Source organism: Canis lupus, chromosome 9 (assembly GCF_048164855.1).
Source record: "Canis lupus baileyi chromosome 9, mCanLup2.hap1, whole genome shotgun sequence".
NCBI lineage: Eukaryota > Metazoa > Chordata > Mammalia > Carnivora > Canidae > Canis > Canis lupus.
In genome coordinates this window covers 15878816-15898385 of record NC_132846.1, presented here as the reverse complement: position 1 = coordinate 15898385, position 19570 = coordinate 15878816, and the positions used below count along the sequence as shown (strand labels likewise).

Genomic DNA, 19570 nt, shown 5'->3' with positions numbered 1-19570 from the left:
ATTCACACAGAAGAAATTTGTAAAGGGAATTAAAGGTAACGTTTTGAAAGCATTACCTATAAAAAGTGTTTATTCCACATTAATGGAAACCTGTATTAGCTTAATTGTAAGGATCCTGAATTTTTAAACATTGTTCTTATACCTATAATCATCATAGATATAAGTATCTTTGGGTTCACACAAATCAGTATAAATATTTGATGTGATTTTTTTTGAAATCAAAATATTTTCCCTACTTTTATCAAAACGAGGAAGAACTATTCAAAATGAGACAAAATGTCACAAATAATAGTGTCTGAGAGAATTCAAAATTTATCAGTAATATCCACAATACGGAAATTCTGAGAATAGTAAATGATCATTTTGAAATATATTAGAGTTGGTGTTTAATCCATAAAGAGAAATTTACTTTCCACATCATTTTAGACGATAACTTTCATTAATTTTTTTCCCAAGTCTTCGTTAGTATAACTTGTTGGTTTTGTTTTTTTGTGGGTTTTTTTTTTTTTTTTGGTGTTTTCAAATATTGATCAGTGTGTCCGTGCTGAAATAGAGCAAGTACTGTCAGATTAGTTTAAATGCTATTTTGTGTTTGTGATGCTCTTTTACATAGAAACTCTTAAAGGCATAAGCTTTTTGTTTAGTTTTTCACATTGCACAGAATATGGACTCATTATTTGCTTTTCATTCTTTTGTTTTATTCATACTGATTTTTAGAAAATTTTACAACTTCTTCCAGAAAGAATTCATCAGCGATGGCAGTTTCACAGTATTGGTAAGTAATTTGAATATGTATTTCACATTTGACATAAATGATAATATATGAAAATGCTCTGTAGTGAGTTGGTCAGCATTTGAAATGAATTTATAGTTTATGCTTTGGTAAAAACGATATAAAGAATGCAGGACTGCATTTACTGGAAGTGTAAGATAAAAATATAAATGAAGGATTTCCAGTCAAATGGCATATTAAATTTCTTTGATCTGTCTGTTTCTTTACTTTAGTAATGATGATAAAACTATAAAACCAAAAAAATAAAAGCAGGAAAACAAACATCTCAGAATAAAAAATGGAACAGAAATGTAAAGTGTCAAATAGAGTGAATATTTGGGCTCCGGATTCGAAAGCAAGCAGTGTCACCTGGCAGTTTGTTCCACAGACAATAGTGGTGGGAACTAGAACTAACCTTTGCTTGAAGGGCCAGAGTAGAACTTTTGAGATCATGGAATGAGGCCAAAAAGAAAAAGGGAGAAAAAAAACCCTGCTGTGGATTACTGTCAGAGACTACGTAGAGAGGAGACCACAGACTTTCTGTTACCTTGAACTAAGCCAGGGTGCTTGCCGGCTTGGAGTCTGGTCTTTTAACAATAACAGTATCACCACAGGGCTCTTAAGCTCTTGTTCTAAGACATTTTCCCCCTCTATCATTAGAAAGGAGTCTGCAGGTAAGCAATTGGTGGCTCTGGTTTAGGTATCTCAATGGTGTCAGGTTTGATTGCTAATTATTCTTCTGACCCTTCTCTCATGTGAAGTATGTGGGTGGTCACCCTATCTACATCGTTTAAGTAGAATGTTATAGGCCTTACATTCATTTGTAAAATGTGTATTTGTTTCTCTTAAAAAAGAAAGTCATAGATTTTATTTAGGCCTCACATTTCTTAATCCATTATGGCAAGTGAAATATTTTCTGGACACAATTTAAAAACAGGCATGGGATTTGAATAGACATTTCTCCAAGATATACAAATGACCAATAAGCACATGAAAATATGCATCATTTGTAGGGAAAAGTAAAACACAACTATAAGGAGATATCACTTCACATCTACTAGGATGATGATAAGCAAGAAAATAACAAGCATTGGTGAGGCCATGGAGAACTTGGGACCCTCGAACACTCTTGTGGGAATATAAAATGCTGCAGCTGCTTTGAAAACCTGTCTAGCCATTTCTCCAAAGAAGACATACAAATGGCCAACAGACACATGAAAAAAGGCTCAACAACCCTTGTCATCAGGGAAATATAAATCAAAACTGCAGTGAGATACTATTTTACACCAGTTAGATGGGCTAAAATTAACAAGACAAGAAGCAACAAATGTTGGCAAGGATGTGGAAAAAAGGGGAACTCTCTTACACTGTTGGTGGGAATGCAAGCTGATATAGCCACTCTGGAAAACAGTATGGAGATTCCTCAAAGACTTAAAAATAGAGCTACCCTGTGACCCAGCAATTGCTCTAATGGATATTTACCCCAAAGATATAGATGTGGTGAAATGAAGGGGCACCTGTACCTCAATATTCATAGCAGCAATGTCCACAATAGCCAAACTGTGGAAGGAGCCACGATGTCCTTCGACAGATGAATGGATAAAGAAGATATGGTAAATATATACAATGGAATATTACTCAGCCATCAGAAGGGATGAATACCTACCATTTACATTGACATGGATGGAACTGGAGGGTATTATGCTAAGTGAACTAATAGGAGAAAGACAATTATCTATCATATAGTTTCACTTAAATAGTGTAGAGGATCATAAGGGAAGAGAGGGGAAACTGAATGGGAAGAAATCAGAGAGGGAGATAAACCACAAGAGACTCTTAAGTCTGGGATATAAATTGAGGTTTGCTTGCTGAAAGGGAGGTGGGTGAGGGGATGGGGTAACTGGGTAATGGGCATTAAGGAAGGCACGTGATATGATGAGCACTAAGTGTAATACACAACTGATGGATTATTGAACACTATATCTGAAAGTAATGACATACTGTATGTTGGCTAATTGAATTTAAATAAAAATAAAAAAAGGAAACCAGTCTGGCAGTTACTCAAAATACTAAACATAGAGCTCCTGTATGGCCCAGCAATTCTATACCCATGTATATACCCAAGAGAAAGGAAAACATAGGTCTGTAAAGAAACATACTCTAATGTTCATAGCACTATTTTTCATAATAGCCAAAAGGTGGAAATAAGCCAGTGTCTGTTAACTAATGATTAGATGAGTAAAACAGGTTTTATCTTTAAAAAAAAAAAAAAAAAAAAATCTTTTGTGGGACTTTGAAATTGTAAGCCTTCCCAATTAGTTCCAGAAACAAAAGGAACTTTGGACATCTAGGAAGGATATTGATACAGGGGCTAAAAAAGATAAAATCCTGAGTAGTGAAGCCATTTAGAATAAACTTTTTAGATAGAGTTTGAGACTAAATATAATGTACCCATTATAAATAAGGAACTCTTAGAACTCGATAAGACAAATATTTAAAAATTGGCAAAATATTTGAATATACTTTATATCATAGAAGAGATGTGAATTGGTGATAAGCACATAATAAGGTACTCAATAAAATAGTGAAATCCTGTTTTGTGTTTCATAATCATAAAAATGTCTTTGAAGGTTGTTTATGAAGAAACTTTTTTTTGATACATCTGAACTTCCCAACTTTATTGTAGCTTCTAAGAAATGTAGCCTTAAATTTCCAAAAGAGCTTTAGGCTCTCTACTTGCCATGGTTAATAATATTCCAATAATACCTAACTTGAGAAGATACAGAAGTGGTCATTTTTCTTTGTCATCTAGAAAAATCCTAAAACTGTTTTGATTTCTGCCTTACATATGAAGGAAAATAAATCAATGACTAGTTTATTTTTTTTAAGTAGCTTTATTCAAGTATAATTCATAGAGGTAAAATTCATCTATTTAAATAAATAGTTCAGTGATTTTAAATAAATATTTAGTCACCACTGTCTAGTTTTAGAGCATTATCTCACCCTGTGATATTCCTTCAAGCTCATTTACAGTTAGTACGTTTCTCACCACCACAGTCTGCTTTCTGTGCTCAATAAATGTCTTTTTTTTTTTTTTGACATTTCATGTAAATGAAATCATACAATTTATAGTGGCTTGCATCTGGCTTCTTTCACTTAGCATAATTTTTGTTTGTTTTCCATATTATAGCATGTATCATCATTTCTTTTTATTGCTGTATAGTATTCTCTCATGGATATATCATGTTTTATCTACTCTCCAATTCATGGGCATTTGTATTATTACCAGTTAATTATAACTTCTTTATTCTATTTGTTTTATTGTAGATTCCTTTCAACTTTCTGTGTATAGGAACATGTCAGCTGCAATTTAAGATAGTTTTATTTTTATATTTCCAATTTAGTATCTTTTTAGTTCCAATTTAGTATCTAATTTCTTTTTCTTTCTTCCTTCCTACCTTCCTTCTATTCTCTTTTTTTTTATTCTCTAGTATAGTGTTGAATAAAAGTGGTGAAAGCAGATAGATACTCTTGCATCATTCCTAATGTGTGAGAGAAAACAGTTATTCTTTCACCATTAAGTATAGTGTTAGGTATTTTTATAGCTATGACAGAACCTTTATTATAGTATTCCTGGGAATAGCAAAAATTTGGAAACAAATGTCCTAACATAAAATAAGATTAATCATAGGGAATGGAATAGTATATAGCAGTTAAAGTGAATTAATGAGAGCTATATAGATCACTACAGATAAATTTCAGAAGCTAGCGTTGGATGTGAAAAGTAACTTCGGGCACCTGGGTGGCTCACTCTTGATTTTGGCTCGGGTTGTGGTCTCAGGGTTATGAGCTTGAGCCCCAAGTAGGGCTCTGTGCTGAGTGTGGTGCTTGCTTAAGATTCAGCCCTCCCCTGCTACCACCCTGTGCTGCTTTTGTACTCCTGCGCTTTGTTTCTCTCAAAAAAAAAAAAAAAAAAAAAAAAAAGAAAAGTAACTTATAGTCTCATTTTGTATGATAGCATATATAAATGTAAAAGTTTTTTTTAAACTATTAAATTTCAAACAATCAGATTTGATTACTTTTCCACTTACGTTCTTTTTTTGTTGTTGTTCTAAAATCCAATCCACACTGCATTTAACATGTATAGATCCTTTTAGGAGAGCTGATTAAAGGCTGAGGTTTACATAGTATTGCTTTAAGAAATTGAATTTGTGCAAACAGAAGAAGAGGACTGAGACAAATCAACATAGTTTTATTTGAAATATTAAAGCTTATTTTTGTATGACAAATAAAACTTAACCAAATAAAATCCTGGCTTGATCTGTGTGTGTATGTGTCTTGTATGTGTGTAATCTTGATATTAGAATAAAAAATAGGATTAGAACAAATAGCTATGGAAGAAATTCTTGTTCTGGTTTAGCACCTGCCTTTGGCCCAGGGCGCGATCCTGGAGTCCCAGGATCGAGTCCTGTGTCGGGCTTCCAGCATGGGGCCTGCTTCTCCCTCCACCTGTGTCTCTGCCTCTCTCTCTATCATAAATAAATCTTTAAAAAAATACATGAATTCTAAATATTTTATTGATTTATAAATAAATAGCCTTAATATAAAAATATTTTGGAAGTAATTAATACCAAAATCTGGATAATGTTTTTTTCTGGGGAAAGTAGGAGGAGATTGATTTGACGTGTTGGTTTTTTTTTTTTTAAGATTTTATTTATTTATTCATGAGAGACAGAGAGAGAGGGGCAGAGACACAGGCAGAGGGAGAAGCAGGCTCCATGCAGGGACGTGGGACTTGATCCTGGGTCTCCAGGATCAGGCCCTGGGCTGAAGGCAGCGCTAAACCACTGAGCCACCGGGGCTGCCCCTTTGGCCTGGTTTATAAGGACGCTTCCATGATACTTGGTAGATAGAACATCATAGATAAGGTAAATAAATGAAATTTTGAAAGTATAAGAAACATAGGACTGTGCTTAGTAGGTTTCTTTAGACCAACTGGTGGGCCTTTGGATGTTTGTTAGTGTAATTTCAGTGTTTCATTATAGAGTAGAAATATTGTATAATTTTTAAAAAGTATTAAAGATGGCTTTGAATATTCTGAAAAAGCAAAGTATTACAATGAAAATGTTAGGAATTATTGTAGAAGTTCATGTGGTTAACTAAATGGAAATTTCCTACAGTAGTTTTTATGTATATTAATGATATAGAAAGCATTTAATTATATTCTTAGTCTTAAATAAGAGATATACAGAGGTGGTTATATTAAATGCAATTTTGAGATTATGGTTTGTTTCAATAGACTAAATCATGTTTAATTCCAATAGACTGGGTGTTGAAAAGGTGACTCTATATGCCCTTCTGGTCCCAAGATTATGGCCAGAGGGATATCAGGGTCACCAAGAATAATTTGGAGGTTGCCAAGGACTTGTATTAAAATGTTTTCAAGTCTGACCGAGAACTCTGACATTTGGAAACAACTAAGAAAATATGAATATTTTAAATCATGTTTTCTTTTCAGGATTGATTTTAAAGAAACTACTCCACACAGGAAACTCCTTGAAGGTATAAATAATTTTTTTCTATGACTTTTAAAAAACTATGAGTAAAGCATATAGTTTCTTGTTCTACCTTTTCTACATCAACTTTTTTCCTAAAGAATTTTGAATTGTCTTTAGTTCACTTAGTTGAAGTGAATTGACTTAAAATAGAGCAACATAGTATGTGTGAAAATACATACTGGATTGACCAGGCTGTTGAAAAACTATTGTTTGCCACTGCATTTAGTGATTCACTAGGAATACTTTACTCACTGTTCCCCAGAAGACAAAAATTATTTAGTCATTCAAAAAATTATTCTTTATATTACCATAACTATTCTAAGATGTAGGGAAAAATAGAGGATCTACATTTTAAAAGTTGGTTTTACTTCTTCTTCATTATCTCACTGTGCTATGGTTAAGAGAAGCTACCCAGTGCAAGCAAAAGTATCTTGTTGTAGTTAAGTGAAAGTTTCAGATTGTGGGTAGGTTTGGTGTCAAGGCTTGATATAGCAGTACAAAGGAATAAGCCTTCCTAATTGTTTTCTTGTTATCTCTTTAAACCGTGAGGGTGACAGCTGTTTAACAGCTTTGACAGTGGCCATTTACCAAGCTGTGGTAGGGCAATTTCCAAAGCTGCCAGTGAAATTAGCTTAGTGAAGAACTTTGTGTTTTGTCTGTCAGATGCTGAATGTTTTTCTCTTTTCCTGTTCTCTTCCTGGGAGAGAATTTATTCATTGATTGGAATATTTGATGTCTTTTGTATATGGGGTGTTCTAGGTGCTTAGAATATAGTAATAGGTCAGAATTTCTGCTTTGCAGTTTAGCAGCAAAAAATAAGTAGATGATAATTTCAGAGAGTGGTAGGTAAGTTTTTGAAGGACAAGAACATTGATTTAGCAGGACACCAGGATCCCCATAACGATTCCACTTTCTACCAAACTCATTGTACAAAGAACAGTTTTTCTTTCTTTTTGCTTCTTGGATTAGACCAGTGGTGCTGGGAAAGAGGGAGGTAAACAAGAAGGAAATAATTTTCTGATTTTTTTTCTTTACAAATGGAAATTTTAGAATAAACATTACCTGATAGCTTTAAGTAGTTAGAGGTTAAGTTTATTCTGTATTTGTTCAAAATCCATGAATTTAAATTTAGAAATAATAAGGGCTCAGCACAAAAAGAAAAAAAAATTTAGGGCTCAGTAAATGACATGGGTATTGTAGCCCTTCCTCTTTCCTTCTCACCTTCCTTTTCTCCTTTTCCCTCTTTTCCTTCCTCTCTTTTGCAAAGTACCATTCTCTAATCATCTTCTAGGGAATTTTGGTCTTAAAAGTAAGATAATATTTTCATTATAAGTAAAAATACTGGTTTTCATTTTATTTTAGATCAGACGAGAGGGTGTTCGTCTTTTCTTATTATGGTTGCAAGCTCTTCAGAATAACTGTAGCAAAGAACAGCTTTGGATGTTTTCATGCTTAATTCCTGGATTTTCAGCACTACAATCTGAATATGGACCTCGAACTTTAGATAATCTCATTAATCCTCCACTCAACCTTCAAGAAAGTAAGATTCATGAGATCTTATCCATCAGTACTTTAAATTTTTCTTTGTAGTTAATATAATTTTAAAATGTCTGTATATTTATTAACTGGGTAATTCAAGGCCAAGTTTCAAAATACAGGTTTTATTATTTTTCACTTATGATGAATCCAGCAGATCAGAAGATGATTGCCATAAAGAAATAGTTACGTTTCCCAAGGGAAGAGGGCATGCCACACTAGGGAGGGTGGCTACACAGGGAAGTTCTAGGGTCAGTCAGGGGTAGGGCATCATAGGCAAGAGCCCTTATTATGATTTCTGTAGGTAGGAACATGGTGAGGCAGTGTGAGCAGTCCTATAATTGACTTGTTTAGATAATTTCAGCAGGCTTAGGTGTAGAGAGATTGTTCCTCATTGTCACCCAGGTACCTTGGGTGATTAGGTCAGGGGGATAGTGGCCTTGAGTAAGATAGCCCAATAGAAGTGGGGTGGAGGTATGGACTCTGGACTGGTTGGTTTGCATGTGAAAGGCATGTTCTCAGGCCCATCTTTACTATCGCTGGGAATTATGTTTATCCCAGAGGGAGGGGGACATTCTCTCCCTGGCCAACAAGGCTCCTGATGTCAAAGCATCAGAAATACATGGTTAATATAAGCTGTTTTACGTTTATCTTTCACTTCTAATTCTCATGTGTTATCCTGTATCCTTGAGTTAATTTGGATGTACATTGAAGTACAAGAGTATTTTACTTTGTGCCAAGAGGACTGTAACAAAAACTATTTTTGTGAGCTTAATTACTTGGCTAGTATTTACTGAGAAACCGGTTTAGGAATCTGCCTGTACTAGTTGCTGTTTAGGAAATATTTAAGAGACTTTAGCTAGTTGGTGGTCAATTTTCTTGAATTTACATTTGTTATAATGAATGTTTTTGACTATCTGAAAATTTTAGAAAATGGTCACGTTTCTTATTTTATACATGGATTTTTGTAATCAAGGAACTAAGATGCTGTCCTTTTTTTTTACATTTTATTTATTTATTCAAGAAAGACACAGAGGCAGAGTGAGCCTGGTCAATACTAGAATAATATGTCCTTTATTTTTTTAAATTCTTTTTTTGAAGATTTTATTTATATATTCATGAGAGAACAGAGAGAGAGGCAGAGAAAGAGAAGGAGAAGCAGACTCCCTGCCAGGAGCCTGATACAGGACTTGATCCCAGGACCCTGGGATCACGACCTGAGCCAAAGGCAGATGCTCAACCACTGAGCCACCCAGGCGTCCAATATGCTATCCTTTTTGAGAGGGAAATAGCATTTCATTCTTTGAATAAAGGGGCTACTTTACAGAGTGAACATTGAACATGGTCGTTACTAAAATAATATGTCCTTTATTTTTTTTAATCCCTTTTTTTTTTTTTTAAGATTTTGTTTATTCATGAGAGACTTAGAGAGGCAGAGGGAGAAGCAGGCTCCCTGTGGGGGCCTGATGTGGGACTCAGTTCCAGGATCGAGGGATCACAACCTGAGCCAAAGGCAGATGCTCAACCATTGAGCCACCCAGGTGCCCCAAATAATATGTCCTTTAATTGATAAATAGGGTCATTATTGTTCTTTCCCATCATACTATAGAATTTTTGTAATGGACACACTTAATGTAAATTTTAAAGTAGAAATTCTTTTTCAAGTAAGATTCACTCTTAAGCCCTTTACTATCTGTCTTTCCATCCCTGTTACATCTCAGTCAAGGGCTTATGAAACAGTTGATTATTAAACTTTATGGTTGTTTATTTTTTTATTTTTTTATTTTTTTTATTTTTTTAACTTTATGGTTGTTGAATGGACTGTTAGATGATCTCAGGTTTGTTTCAAGTCAGTTGTTAGAACGTTTTTAAGCAGTATTTATTGCATATATGTTTTATAGTTAAATTTTATTTTCAATCACAGTATTTCATTGTTAAATTTGTTTTATAATTAAATTTTGTCTTTGTATAGCCCAAGTCACTATAGAGGAAATCACTCCTCTAGTCCCCCCACAATCAGGAGACAAAGGACAAGAAGATCTCACAAGCTATTTTCTTGAAGCACTTTTAAAATACATAGTAATTCAGGTATGTGTTATCTTCTTTGCTATCCTGCCTCTTACCATCTCGTGTGGGTAACTAATTTTTCCCTCTTTTGCCATTGTTCTGTTAGAGGAGATACTTATTTTCTTGAGGGAGGACAAATTTTTACTTTTGAAAATGTATATTTTGTATGCTTTTCCTGAAATAAAAATCAATGGAGGGATTATGAATCTCTTAGAAAGGGAGCTAGTTGTTACTGTCATTATTATTACCAGTTTTTCTTTTTTAAAAAACAACTTTTATGCCTCATAGATTTTTAAAATTGTTTTGCTGGTTTATTGAGATATAACTGACATATAGTAAACTGCAATATTTCAAATACATAATTTAATGAAATATATTACATATATATATAGTCATGTAGCCATTCCCATAATCAAGATAATGATCTTATCACCCCTAAAAGTCCTCAGATGGCCTTGTAATACATTATTTTCCATTCCTAACCACTGCCTCATTCCCATGCAACTGTAGATATGATTTATGTCATTATAGTTTGCATTTTCCATATTTTCATATAAACGGAATCATATGGTATTTACTTATTTTTGGTCTGGCTTCTTTTTTCTATCATAATTATTTTGAAAATCATGTGTATCAAAGTTTGGTTCTTTTTATTGCTGTGTTTTTCATTGTATGGATATAACAACACGCTTTGTTATTTAGTCACCTGTTGATGGTGATATGAGTTGTTTCCAGTTTTTGGCTATTAAAATAAAACTGTGAATATTGATAAACAAGTCCTTCTGTGGACATAAAGCTTCTTTTCTCATGAACACTAGATGTTCAAGTTTCTAAACATCTAGTAGTGGAATAACTGGGTTATAACCAGTTATTAGAAGTATTTATTGACTTTTTAAGGCATCGCCAAGCTGTTTTCCACATGTTTGTACCTTTTTACATTCCACCAGCTTAATTTTTTTACATTCACAGCTTAATCTGTGAAGTTTAAAACTTGCTTCACATCCTCATCAACAGTTGGTATGGTCAGTATGTAATTTTAGTTATTCTAAAGGAGTAATGTATAGTGGTATCTCATTGAAGCCTACTCTGGGCCTCTACCATTCCCGTACTTAAATATCTTCCTCACTCTATTGGCATTCTCACACCCTATATTTTACTGCTCTTTCTCCTCTTATCCTCCACCCCTTCACTTCATGGACCATGTCTTCACCCTACCAGGCTCTAAGTCTCCACTGGGCTGCCACCTCTGCTATATCCCTTCATGGATGCCCTGCTTCTGCGGTCAGCCTCTGATTACTGCACTTAGCTGCTACTGCTTTCACTCTTTCCCCACTCGTATTTCATGTGACTTTTAAGGCTGAATTATTCAGGACAGGGCAAAGGGGGGAAGATCATTAGTAATTTGTCATAGGTCAGCCAAGTTTGAGTCAACTTTGAAAATTTTCAGAGCACACTTTTAACTTCTAAGATTTTTAAAATATATATAATGCATTTACATGGCATTATACTAGTTTCTACAGTTTGCCCTTTATATATATTTAGCTGTATAGCTTTAGAGTATAACAAATTAGTGTATCACTTAAGTAACCTTTTATAATCTTATTTATGATCACTGTTTTTATCTTGTGGAATGATTCTGATTGTTTTTTTTTATTTTTAGGTAAAAAGCTTAGAATGGAAGAACAAAGAAAACCAAGAAAGAGGATTTTCATTTTTGTTTTCACATTTTAAGAAATATTACTTGCCTTATATTTTCCCAAACATCTGCAAGGAGAATAGTTTATATCATCCTGTACTTGGTAGGTAGTCTGTTGAATTTGTAGAAGATTACACATAAGAATAAAATATACTTCATTGTAAAGTTGGCATTTGTTACCTACAGAAAACTGATAATATTTGATATTTGTAGTGATTGTTCAGAGATACTATACCTTGATTCATACAGAAAATAGAATTTTATTAGTAGGAAAGTTTCACTGAGAGTGAAGAGATTTTTTTTTTTTTTTTTTTTAATCTTTGGATCTCACTGACTGGAAAAGTTAAGCCACCAGAAATATTTGATATTATAAATTAAACTTAAATTCTGATATTTGTATGATCTTTAAACTATATTATAAATTTTCTTTTTAAGGTCCCTCACAGGTTCAATGTAGTATATGTCTTACTCAGATTCTGTATGAATAATAATGTTGTCGTATATTTTGATGATGTTTAGTCCAGTATTTAGTGGCTGTGCCAGAGTGGCTGAGTCTTGAAACTAGAGCCTTTCTGATGAATCTTGGTTTAGAAGCAGACCTCTTCCATATGTAGAAGGCATTGGCAGTCTGTATGTGGAAATGTTCTTTTTACAGAAGGATGTTCCTATTTCAAGCTTTGCCACGTTTAGATAGCTAATAGGCTTAGGCATAACCATTAAGGCCAGTAGAAAGGACTTAAATTAGAGTAGCAGATCTTTGCAATTGAGAATGATATTTGCTTTAAAAATATTTTTGCTCTAAAAATCAAGGAAAAATTCTCATACCTTGTATTCAAAATTTGTGTCTCAGTTTTAGGTTAGTTAAAGTGAGTTCTCATTAATTTTTTAAAAATTTTATTTATTTATTCACGAGAGAGAGAGAGAGAGAGAGAGAGAGAGGGGCAGAGGGAGAAGCAGGCTCCATGCAGGGTGCCTGATGTGGGACTCAATTCCGGGACTGCGGGATCACACCCCGACCCAAAGGCACATGCCCTGCCGCTGAGCCACCCAGGTGTCGCAAGTTCTCATTAATTTTAAATGACTCTGGAAACTTCCGTGTACTTAGGATTCGCTGAGATTTTTCATGATATTTTGTAAGAAGACGTATTTCCGTATATCGCGATACACGGTTCATTCTTCTAGATTACATGCAATATCTAGCAGATTATTTTAAAATGCCATTTTTGTACTAAATCTACTTCCAAAACAAGGATATCATCACAAGTGTTTTCTCAAATGTTTAAAAATGTTGATGTATCTAAGCATAATTCCTTTTTTATTTTGGTTTTTGTTTTCCTTTTATTTTTCATAGATATCCCACAGGTGAGACCAAAGCCACATTATGTTATGATAAAAAAGGATGCTGAAACCAATGAAGCAATCTATTGTACAAAAGAACCTTTCATTAAGGCTCGAGTTATTGTCATCCGTTGGCTGGTTTCTTTCTGGCTTGAGCCAAAGCCACATACAGGACCTCATATTCCTGGGATGGAAGGTGAAGTCTTGCCAAAGAATATTCAGGTACTACAAAGGGCAAACTTGTGAAAAATGGATTAAGAGATGTGTCTGTGGATTTCAATTACCTTAGGTGTAGAACACATTTAAAACAAATAATGGTAATATTTTCTTTGTACAAATGCATTTTATTAATCTGAATTCTAACAATTACAGAGTCAGTAATCTTAATAGAAAAAAACTTGGAAGATATAGGAGATAATTCCAGTCATGTATGAATCTCAGCTTCTAGTTGTTTCTGTATTTTATGTTAATTGTGCAGTACTAAAAATATTCTGAATTGTACACATGAATTCTTGCAGTTGGAAACAATTTGTAATCAGATGGTTGTGGGACATCATGGTTCTTTTTTGATTTTTAAGCATTCACAGAATCCTGATTTAAAGCCTTGTCTCCGAGGGTGCCTGGCTGGCTCAGTCGGTGGAGCATGCCACTCTTGAGCTCAAGGTTGTGGGTTCAAGGCCCATATTAGATGTAGAGATTACCTAAAAATAAAATCTTAAAAAAAAATCTTGTCCCTATCTCCTTTCCCCTTTTACCAACAAGAGCAAGGAGTCTAGAAATGTGGTGTAAAATTATACAGCTCTACAGTGGAGGGACTGATATTTAACCTTCTGGTATTTTTTATTAAACAGTTTTCCCTCTTTTTTACACTTACCACTTTCTTCTTTTCCCTTAATATGTGTTTTTTTCTGAACTTACCTATATTGCAGTGTTTATTTATTTATAGTTTTTTTCCTTTTCTCAGATTTTCTTCATTTAGTTTTAAAAATCTTAAACTGGGCAGCCCCGGTGGCGCAGCGGTTTAGCGCCGCCAGCAGCCTGGGGCGTGATCCTGGAGACCCTGGATCGAGTCCCACGTCGGGCTCTCTGCGTGGAGCCTGCTTCTCCCTCTGCCTTTGTCTCTGCCTCTCTCTCTCTCTCTCTCTCTCTCTCTCTCTGCATTTCTATGAATAAATAAAAAATAAATAAAAATCTTAAACTGTGTGTTTTTGTTATGACTTCTTAGATCTTTTACAAATTAAGTGGAGATATAGTGTATGTTTAGTTGATTAGTGTTTAGAAAATTTAACTTATATCCCCCTTAATCATTTATTTATCTGCAGCCAACTATGGGTATGTTTTCCTTAAAATTTTGCTCTAAGGTCTCTACAAATAATGATTAAGTGTAGAAACTCAAGCAGAACTATTTTTCATGATCCTAGAACTTAATGTACTAAAATCACAGGGTTTTTGATTGGAAAGTCATGTTTGAGATCATTTATTTAAACCTTTATGTTTTATAGGTGACAAAACTGAGACCAAAAATTGAGTAACTTACTGGAAAGTAATTTGCCGTGCTACTATAATACGATGGTAGTAATTTCCTCATCACCAACCTTAATACTTTTTACCTTATTTCTAGGCTCAGTCTTCATCTTTAGTCATGGTAAATTCTTTTAAGTAACTAGAATATAGAGTGTTCTCTTTAGTTTTCTTTCTTTCTTTTTTAAGTAATGTCTACACTCAATGTGGGCCTCAAACTTACAACCCCAAGATCAAGAGTCATATTCTGTACCAACTGAGCCAGCCAAGTGCCCCATTCTTGAGTTTTCTTATGGCTTCCTTTCTATTTCTGTCATAACTTTGCTTCCATTCCTTTGATTTCTTTTTGTAACTTGTTTGTACTGCAAACATTCTAAAATCTAATTATGGGTGGATAGATGATTAGTGAGTATCACTGTATTACTTAATATTGAGTTATTTGCATTGCCACTTAATTATTTAGATTCTAAATGAAATCTATGCCTGATTTTAAACAATGATGTAAGTTATTTGCATTGCCACTTAATTATTTAGAGTAGATTCTAAATTAAATCTATGCTCGATTTTAAACAGTGGTGTAAGTTATTTGTGGAATGCTTGTGTCCTACCAGTATTTGCTATTAGAAAGCAAAATACCAAGTTGGATGATATTCTCCCCCTTTCATTTTTATTTTAGAGAGCAGCTGCTAGCTTGGTATCCAGAGAAGAAAACAAAAATGATAATGCTGATAAAGCAGACAGAACTGCAGAACCAGAACAGTCTCATTCCAACACAAGCACTCTCACAGAGCGAGAACCTAGCTCATCTAGTCTTTGTAGTATTGATGAAGAACATCTCACAGACATTGAAATAGTTCGCAGAGTTTTTTCTTCTAAGAGAAGTAATGTAAACTTTGTCACGGAGATATTTCGTCAGGTAAAGTACCTCTCAGTAATTTTAATTTGTGATATAGACTTTGGTTTTAATATTGAATATACTGGCTTTCAGCTATTTAAAATTCTTAATAAAAATGTTTTTTTTAAGGGATGCCTGGGTGGCTCAGCGGTTGAGCATCTGCCTTTGGCTCAGGGCATGATCCTGGAGTCCAAGGATCGAGTCCCAAATCAGGCTCTGCGTGGAGCCTGCTTCTTCCTCGCCTGTGTCTCTGCCTTTCTCTCTCTTTGTCACTCATGAATAAATAAAATCTTTTAAAAAAATGTTTTTTAAAGTTCATATTTAATTTTTAAAATGTACTATATCTAATCCTTTATTGATTTCTGTTATTTCTATATTTTAGTTTTTGAAGATTTTAGTTTATTATCTATCCACCTGCCCCTATACTCTTTCTATTTTTTTTTTTTTTTTAAGATTTTATTTATTTATTCATCGGAGAGACACACAGAGAGAGGGAGAGAAGCAGAGACACAGGTAGAGGGAGAAGTAGGCTCCATGCAGGGATCCTGACATGGGACTCGATCCTGGGACTTCAGGATCACTCCCTGGGCTAAAGGCAGGCCCTAGACTGCTGAGCCACCCAGGGATCCTCTATACTCTTTCTATTATTAGAACAAATTTCTTAGTTACTCACCTTATGGTCACTTTTCTTCCTACCATTTCATTAGTAAATTATAGTAAAATTATTTTATCTAACATTCTCCAATCAATAAAAAGTGGGTTTTGAACGGAAAAAGCATGCTTTCATTGCCTTCATCCTGCTTTCAGAAGCTGTTTTGTCCTCTAATGCATTCTGAAATTAAAATTGCTTAAGGCAGATATTTGGGGACTAAAATAAATAAATGGAGGGAAAGAAAACGAATAAAAACTATTTCACCTAAAGATAGCTAGAAATTCCTAAGTGCGCATTCTCAATTACATAGAAATTTTGTGGAAAATAAACCTTATGAAAACTAATCATTTGCTCTTAATAGCAAAAGTACTTAACTTTTGCAGGTAAACATCATTGAGTTTTGTAGCTGAAGGGGGGGATCATTCAAGTCTCACAGAAAGTAAGTTGGTAGATCCGCGACTAAAATTCCCAGATCCTAGTTCCCATCTCAGTGCTGTTTATTCTATACCACATACCTTTACATGCCAGGAAGATGTCTAGGCAAAGCACATCTTTGCCTTGTACACTTGCTTATTGATACACAAAACAAAGCGTGAGGCAGCATTAGCTTTGTTAACCTAAGTTAAAGAAACAAACTTGCCTTGTGCTTTTATCAGCAGCACGTATACTAAAAATTGGAATGATACGAAGAAAATTAGCATGGCCCCTGCACAGGGACCACAGGCAAATTAATGACAGGCAAATTCATGAAGCTTTCTTTTTGTGTTAATGAATACAAAATGTATAGTTATACACAAATGGATTTAGTTTCATACAACTCCAACAAAGTGAATATCACAATTAAAAAAAAAAAAAGAAAGAAAAACCAATTTGCTTTAACATTTTGTCCAGCTTTAGCAGTGGTTTTAGTTGCCAAGTTTAAGTTTCGTGTTGATAGAATATTTGACGAATGGGAGAGGGAAGATATGTGGTAAATAATGTTGGAGTCCTTTACTTGTGGGAGAATTTTTTTTTTTAAGATTTATTTATTTTGGAGAGAGAGACAGCAAGCAAGGGGGTAGGGACAGAAAAAGAGGGAGAGAGAATCTCAAGCATATTCCCTGCCAAGCAAGGAACCTGACACAAGGCTTGATCTCATGACCCTGAGATCATGACCTGACCCAAAATCAAGAGTTGGACACTTAACCTGCTGAGCCATCTAGGCACCCCTTGTGGGAGAATTTATTTATTTTTAAAGATTTTATTTATTTATTCATGAGAGAGACACAGAGACAGAGACTTAGGCAGAGGGCAAGGGTGCTCCCTGCAGGGAGACTGATGTGGGACTTAATCCCAGGGATCATGATGTGAGACAAAGGCAAATGCTCAACCACTGGCCACCTAGGTGCCCCCTTATGGGAGAATTTATTTTTTTTTATTTTATTTTATTTTTTTTTTAATTTTTATTTATTTATGAGAGAGAGAGAGAGAGAGAGAGAGGCAGAGACACAGGCAGAGGGAGAAGCAGGCTCCATGCACCGGGAGCCCAACATGGGATTCGATCCCGGGTCTCCAGGATCGCGCCCTGGGCCAAAGGCAGGCGCCAAACCGCTGCGCCACCCAGGGATCCCATGGGAGAATTTAAAGCAGACTTTTATAAATATTTGGATTTTTGATTTCTCGAGTCCCTTTGTGTAAGTATATTTTTTCTAGGAATTTGTTCACTGCATTTGTTTTCAAATTTGACAGAATTCAAAATTCATTACATTCTCTTATAATCTTTTTAACTTCTGAAGCATTTATATTCTTGTCCCTCCTTTTCATTCCTGTTAGTTTTTATTCATCCCATTTCCCCCCCCCCCCCCCGATGAGTCTTGCTAGAGATTTGTCAGTTCTATTAGCCTTTTCAGGAATGAGCTTTTGGCTGTTGTCTGTTTTATACTTGTTTTTCTCTTTTAACTTTTGCACCTTGTTATTTCCTTCTTTTTACTTTTCTTGATTTTTTTTTCCTAGCTAATTAATTTTAGTCTCACATTTTTCTCATGAGGCTTTTTTGAGGCTATTAATTTACCACTCAGTACTACTTTAGCTACATTCTACAAATTTTGATACATAGCATTTTTGCTATTATCACTTTTAACTATTTTCTAATTTTCACGTTACTACCTTCTTTGACCTGTGTCTTATTTAATATTTGTACTTCCAAACAAAGTTTCTTGATTTTCCTTTTTCTAACTAATTTCTGATGTGATTCTTTTGGACATAGAATACAGCCTGTATGATACTAGTTGTTTAAAATATTTTGAAACTTATGGCTCAGTGTGTAATCAGTTTTGATAAATGCCCTGTGTACTTTAAAAGAATATATTCTTCTCTGTTGAATCCAATGATCATTAAATTCTGAACTTTTTTATATCCTTACTTAAGGTTTTTTGTCAACATGATCTCACAGTTATGGAGAGGAGTGTGTTAAAATCTTATACTGTAACAGTGATATGTCATTTTTTTCTTTGTATCTCCGTAAATTTTTCTTTGTATATTTTAAAGCTATATAATTAGTAAGTATATATCAGTTTAAAATTTTATATCTAAATGTGAATTAAATATTTTATTTATGGCCCTTTTCATCTGTGGATATTATTTTTGCTTAAGGTTGATTTTATTTACTATTAGTGGATTTATACCACTTTCTTTTTAAGAACTAGCCTGTGAGGCACCTGGCTGTTTCAATGGGTAGAAGAACATGGGACTCCTGATCTTGGGAGATCAAGCCCTACAAAAAAAAAAAAAAAAAAAAAAACTAGGCGTGGGCTGCCGGCAAAGGGGGGGGGGGGGTAAAAAAAAAAAAAAAAAAACTAACCTCATGTATTTTAAAATAATCTTTTAATTTTTAACCCTTTTATATTATTAGATTTTGCATGTCTCTTATAAATATGGTTTGATTTTTTAAAAATCTTCCTTTATAAGACGTTGAAGGAATATCTGATGACCTATAAGAATATAAGGGGATGGAGGGCCTAGGCCAACTCTTGAGATTTTTGTCTTGGGCAGCTAGGTACATGGTGGGAACCTTCACTAAAGAAAGGGCATCCTAGAGAAGGAACAGGTTTGGGGCAAAGGTTAGGGGGGAAAGTAATGAGATCACTTTTAAACCAGCTGATGGGATGCCTGGGTGGCTCAGTGGTTGAGTGTCTGCCTTTGGCCCAGGGCATGATCCTAGGGTCTTGGGATCGAGTCTGACATTGGGCTCCCTCCATGGAGCCTGCTTCTCCCCCTGCCTTTGTCTCTGCCTTTCTCTCTCTGCCTCTCATGAATAAATAAATAAAATCTTTAAAAAAAAAAAAATAAACCCGCTGACACCTGGTAATCCAAGTGAAGGTGTCCGGTGGGGAGGTGGGATGATGGGTATAAGGTTCTGGGAGAGGGAATTTGGGATTGGTAAGATTTGGAAGTCACTGGCAAACCTGTTGTACATGAAGCTATAAAAGTGAATGAGGTTGGCTTAAGAAATAGGCCAAAGACAAAGACCTTGTGAGCTCAAGGGGCAGGCAGAAAA

The 19570-nt window shown here is 34.6% G+C and overlaps 1 protein-coding gene and 1 non-coding gene across 14 annotated transcripts in view; both read left to right on the top strand.

Annotated features, from left to right (window-relative positions):
- RALGAPA1 (Ral GTPase activating protein catalytic subunit alpha 1) overlaps positions 1-19570 on the top strand; it is a 242244-nt gene that overhangs the window by 44940 nt on the left and 177734 nt on the right. For all 13 annotated transcript variants that reach the window (XM_072838277.1, XM_072838278.1, XM_072838267.1 and 10 more), the window contains exons 4-10: positions 718-775; positions 6291-6334; positions 7693-7870; positions 9839-9954; positions 11594-11732; positions 12981-13189; positions 15165-15404. In XM_072838277.1, the coding sequence (XP_072694378.1) occupies positions 718-775; positions 6291-6334; positions 7693-7870; positions 9839-9954; positions 11594-11732; positions 12981-13189; positions 15165-15404 (984 nt within the window). The remainder of the gene's footprint in view (positions 1-717; positions 776-6290; positions 6335-7692; positions 7871-9838; positions 9955-11593; positions 11733-12980; positions 13190-15164; positions 15405-19570) is intronic.
- Positions 16679-16783, top strand: LOC140640706 (U6 spliceosomal RNA). The gene has a single exon (XR_012037348.1). It is a non-coding gene; the product is annotated as a U6 spliceosomal RNA (small nuclear RNA).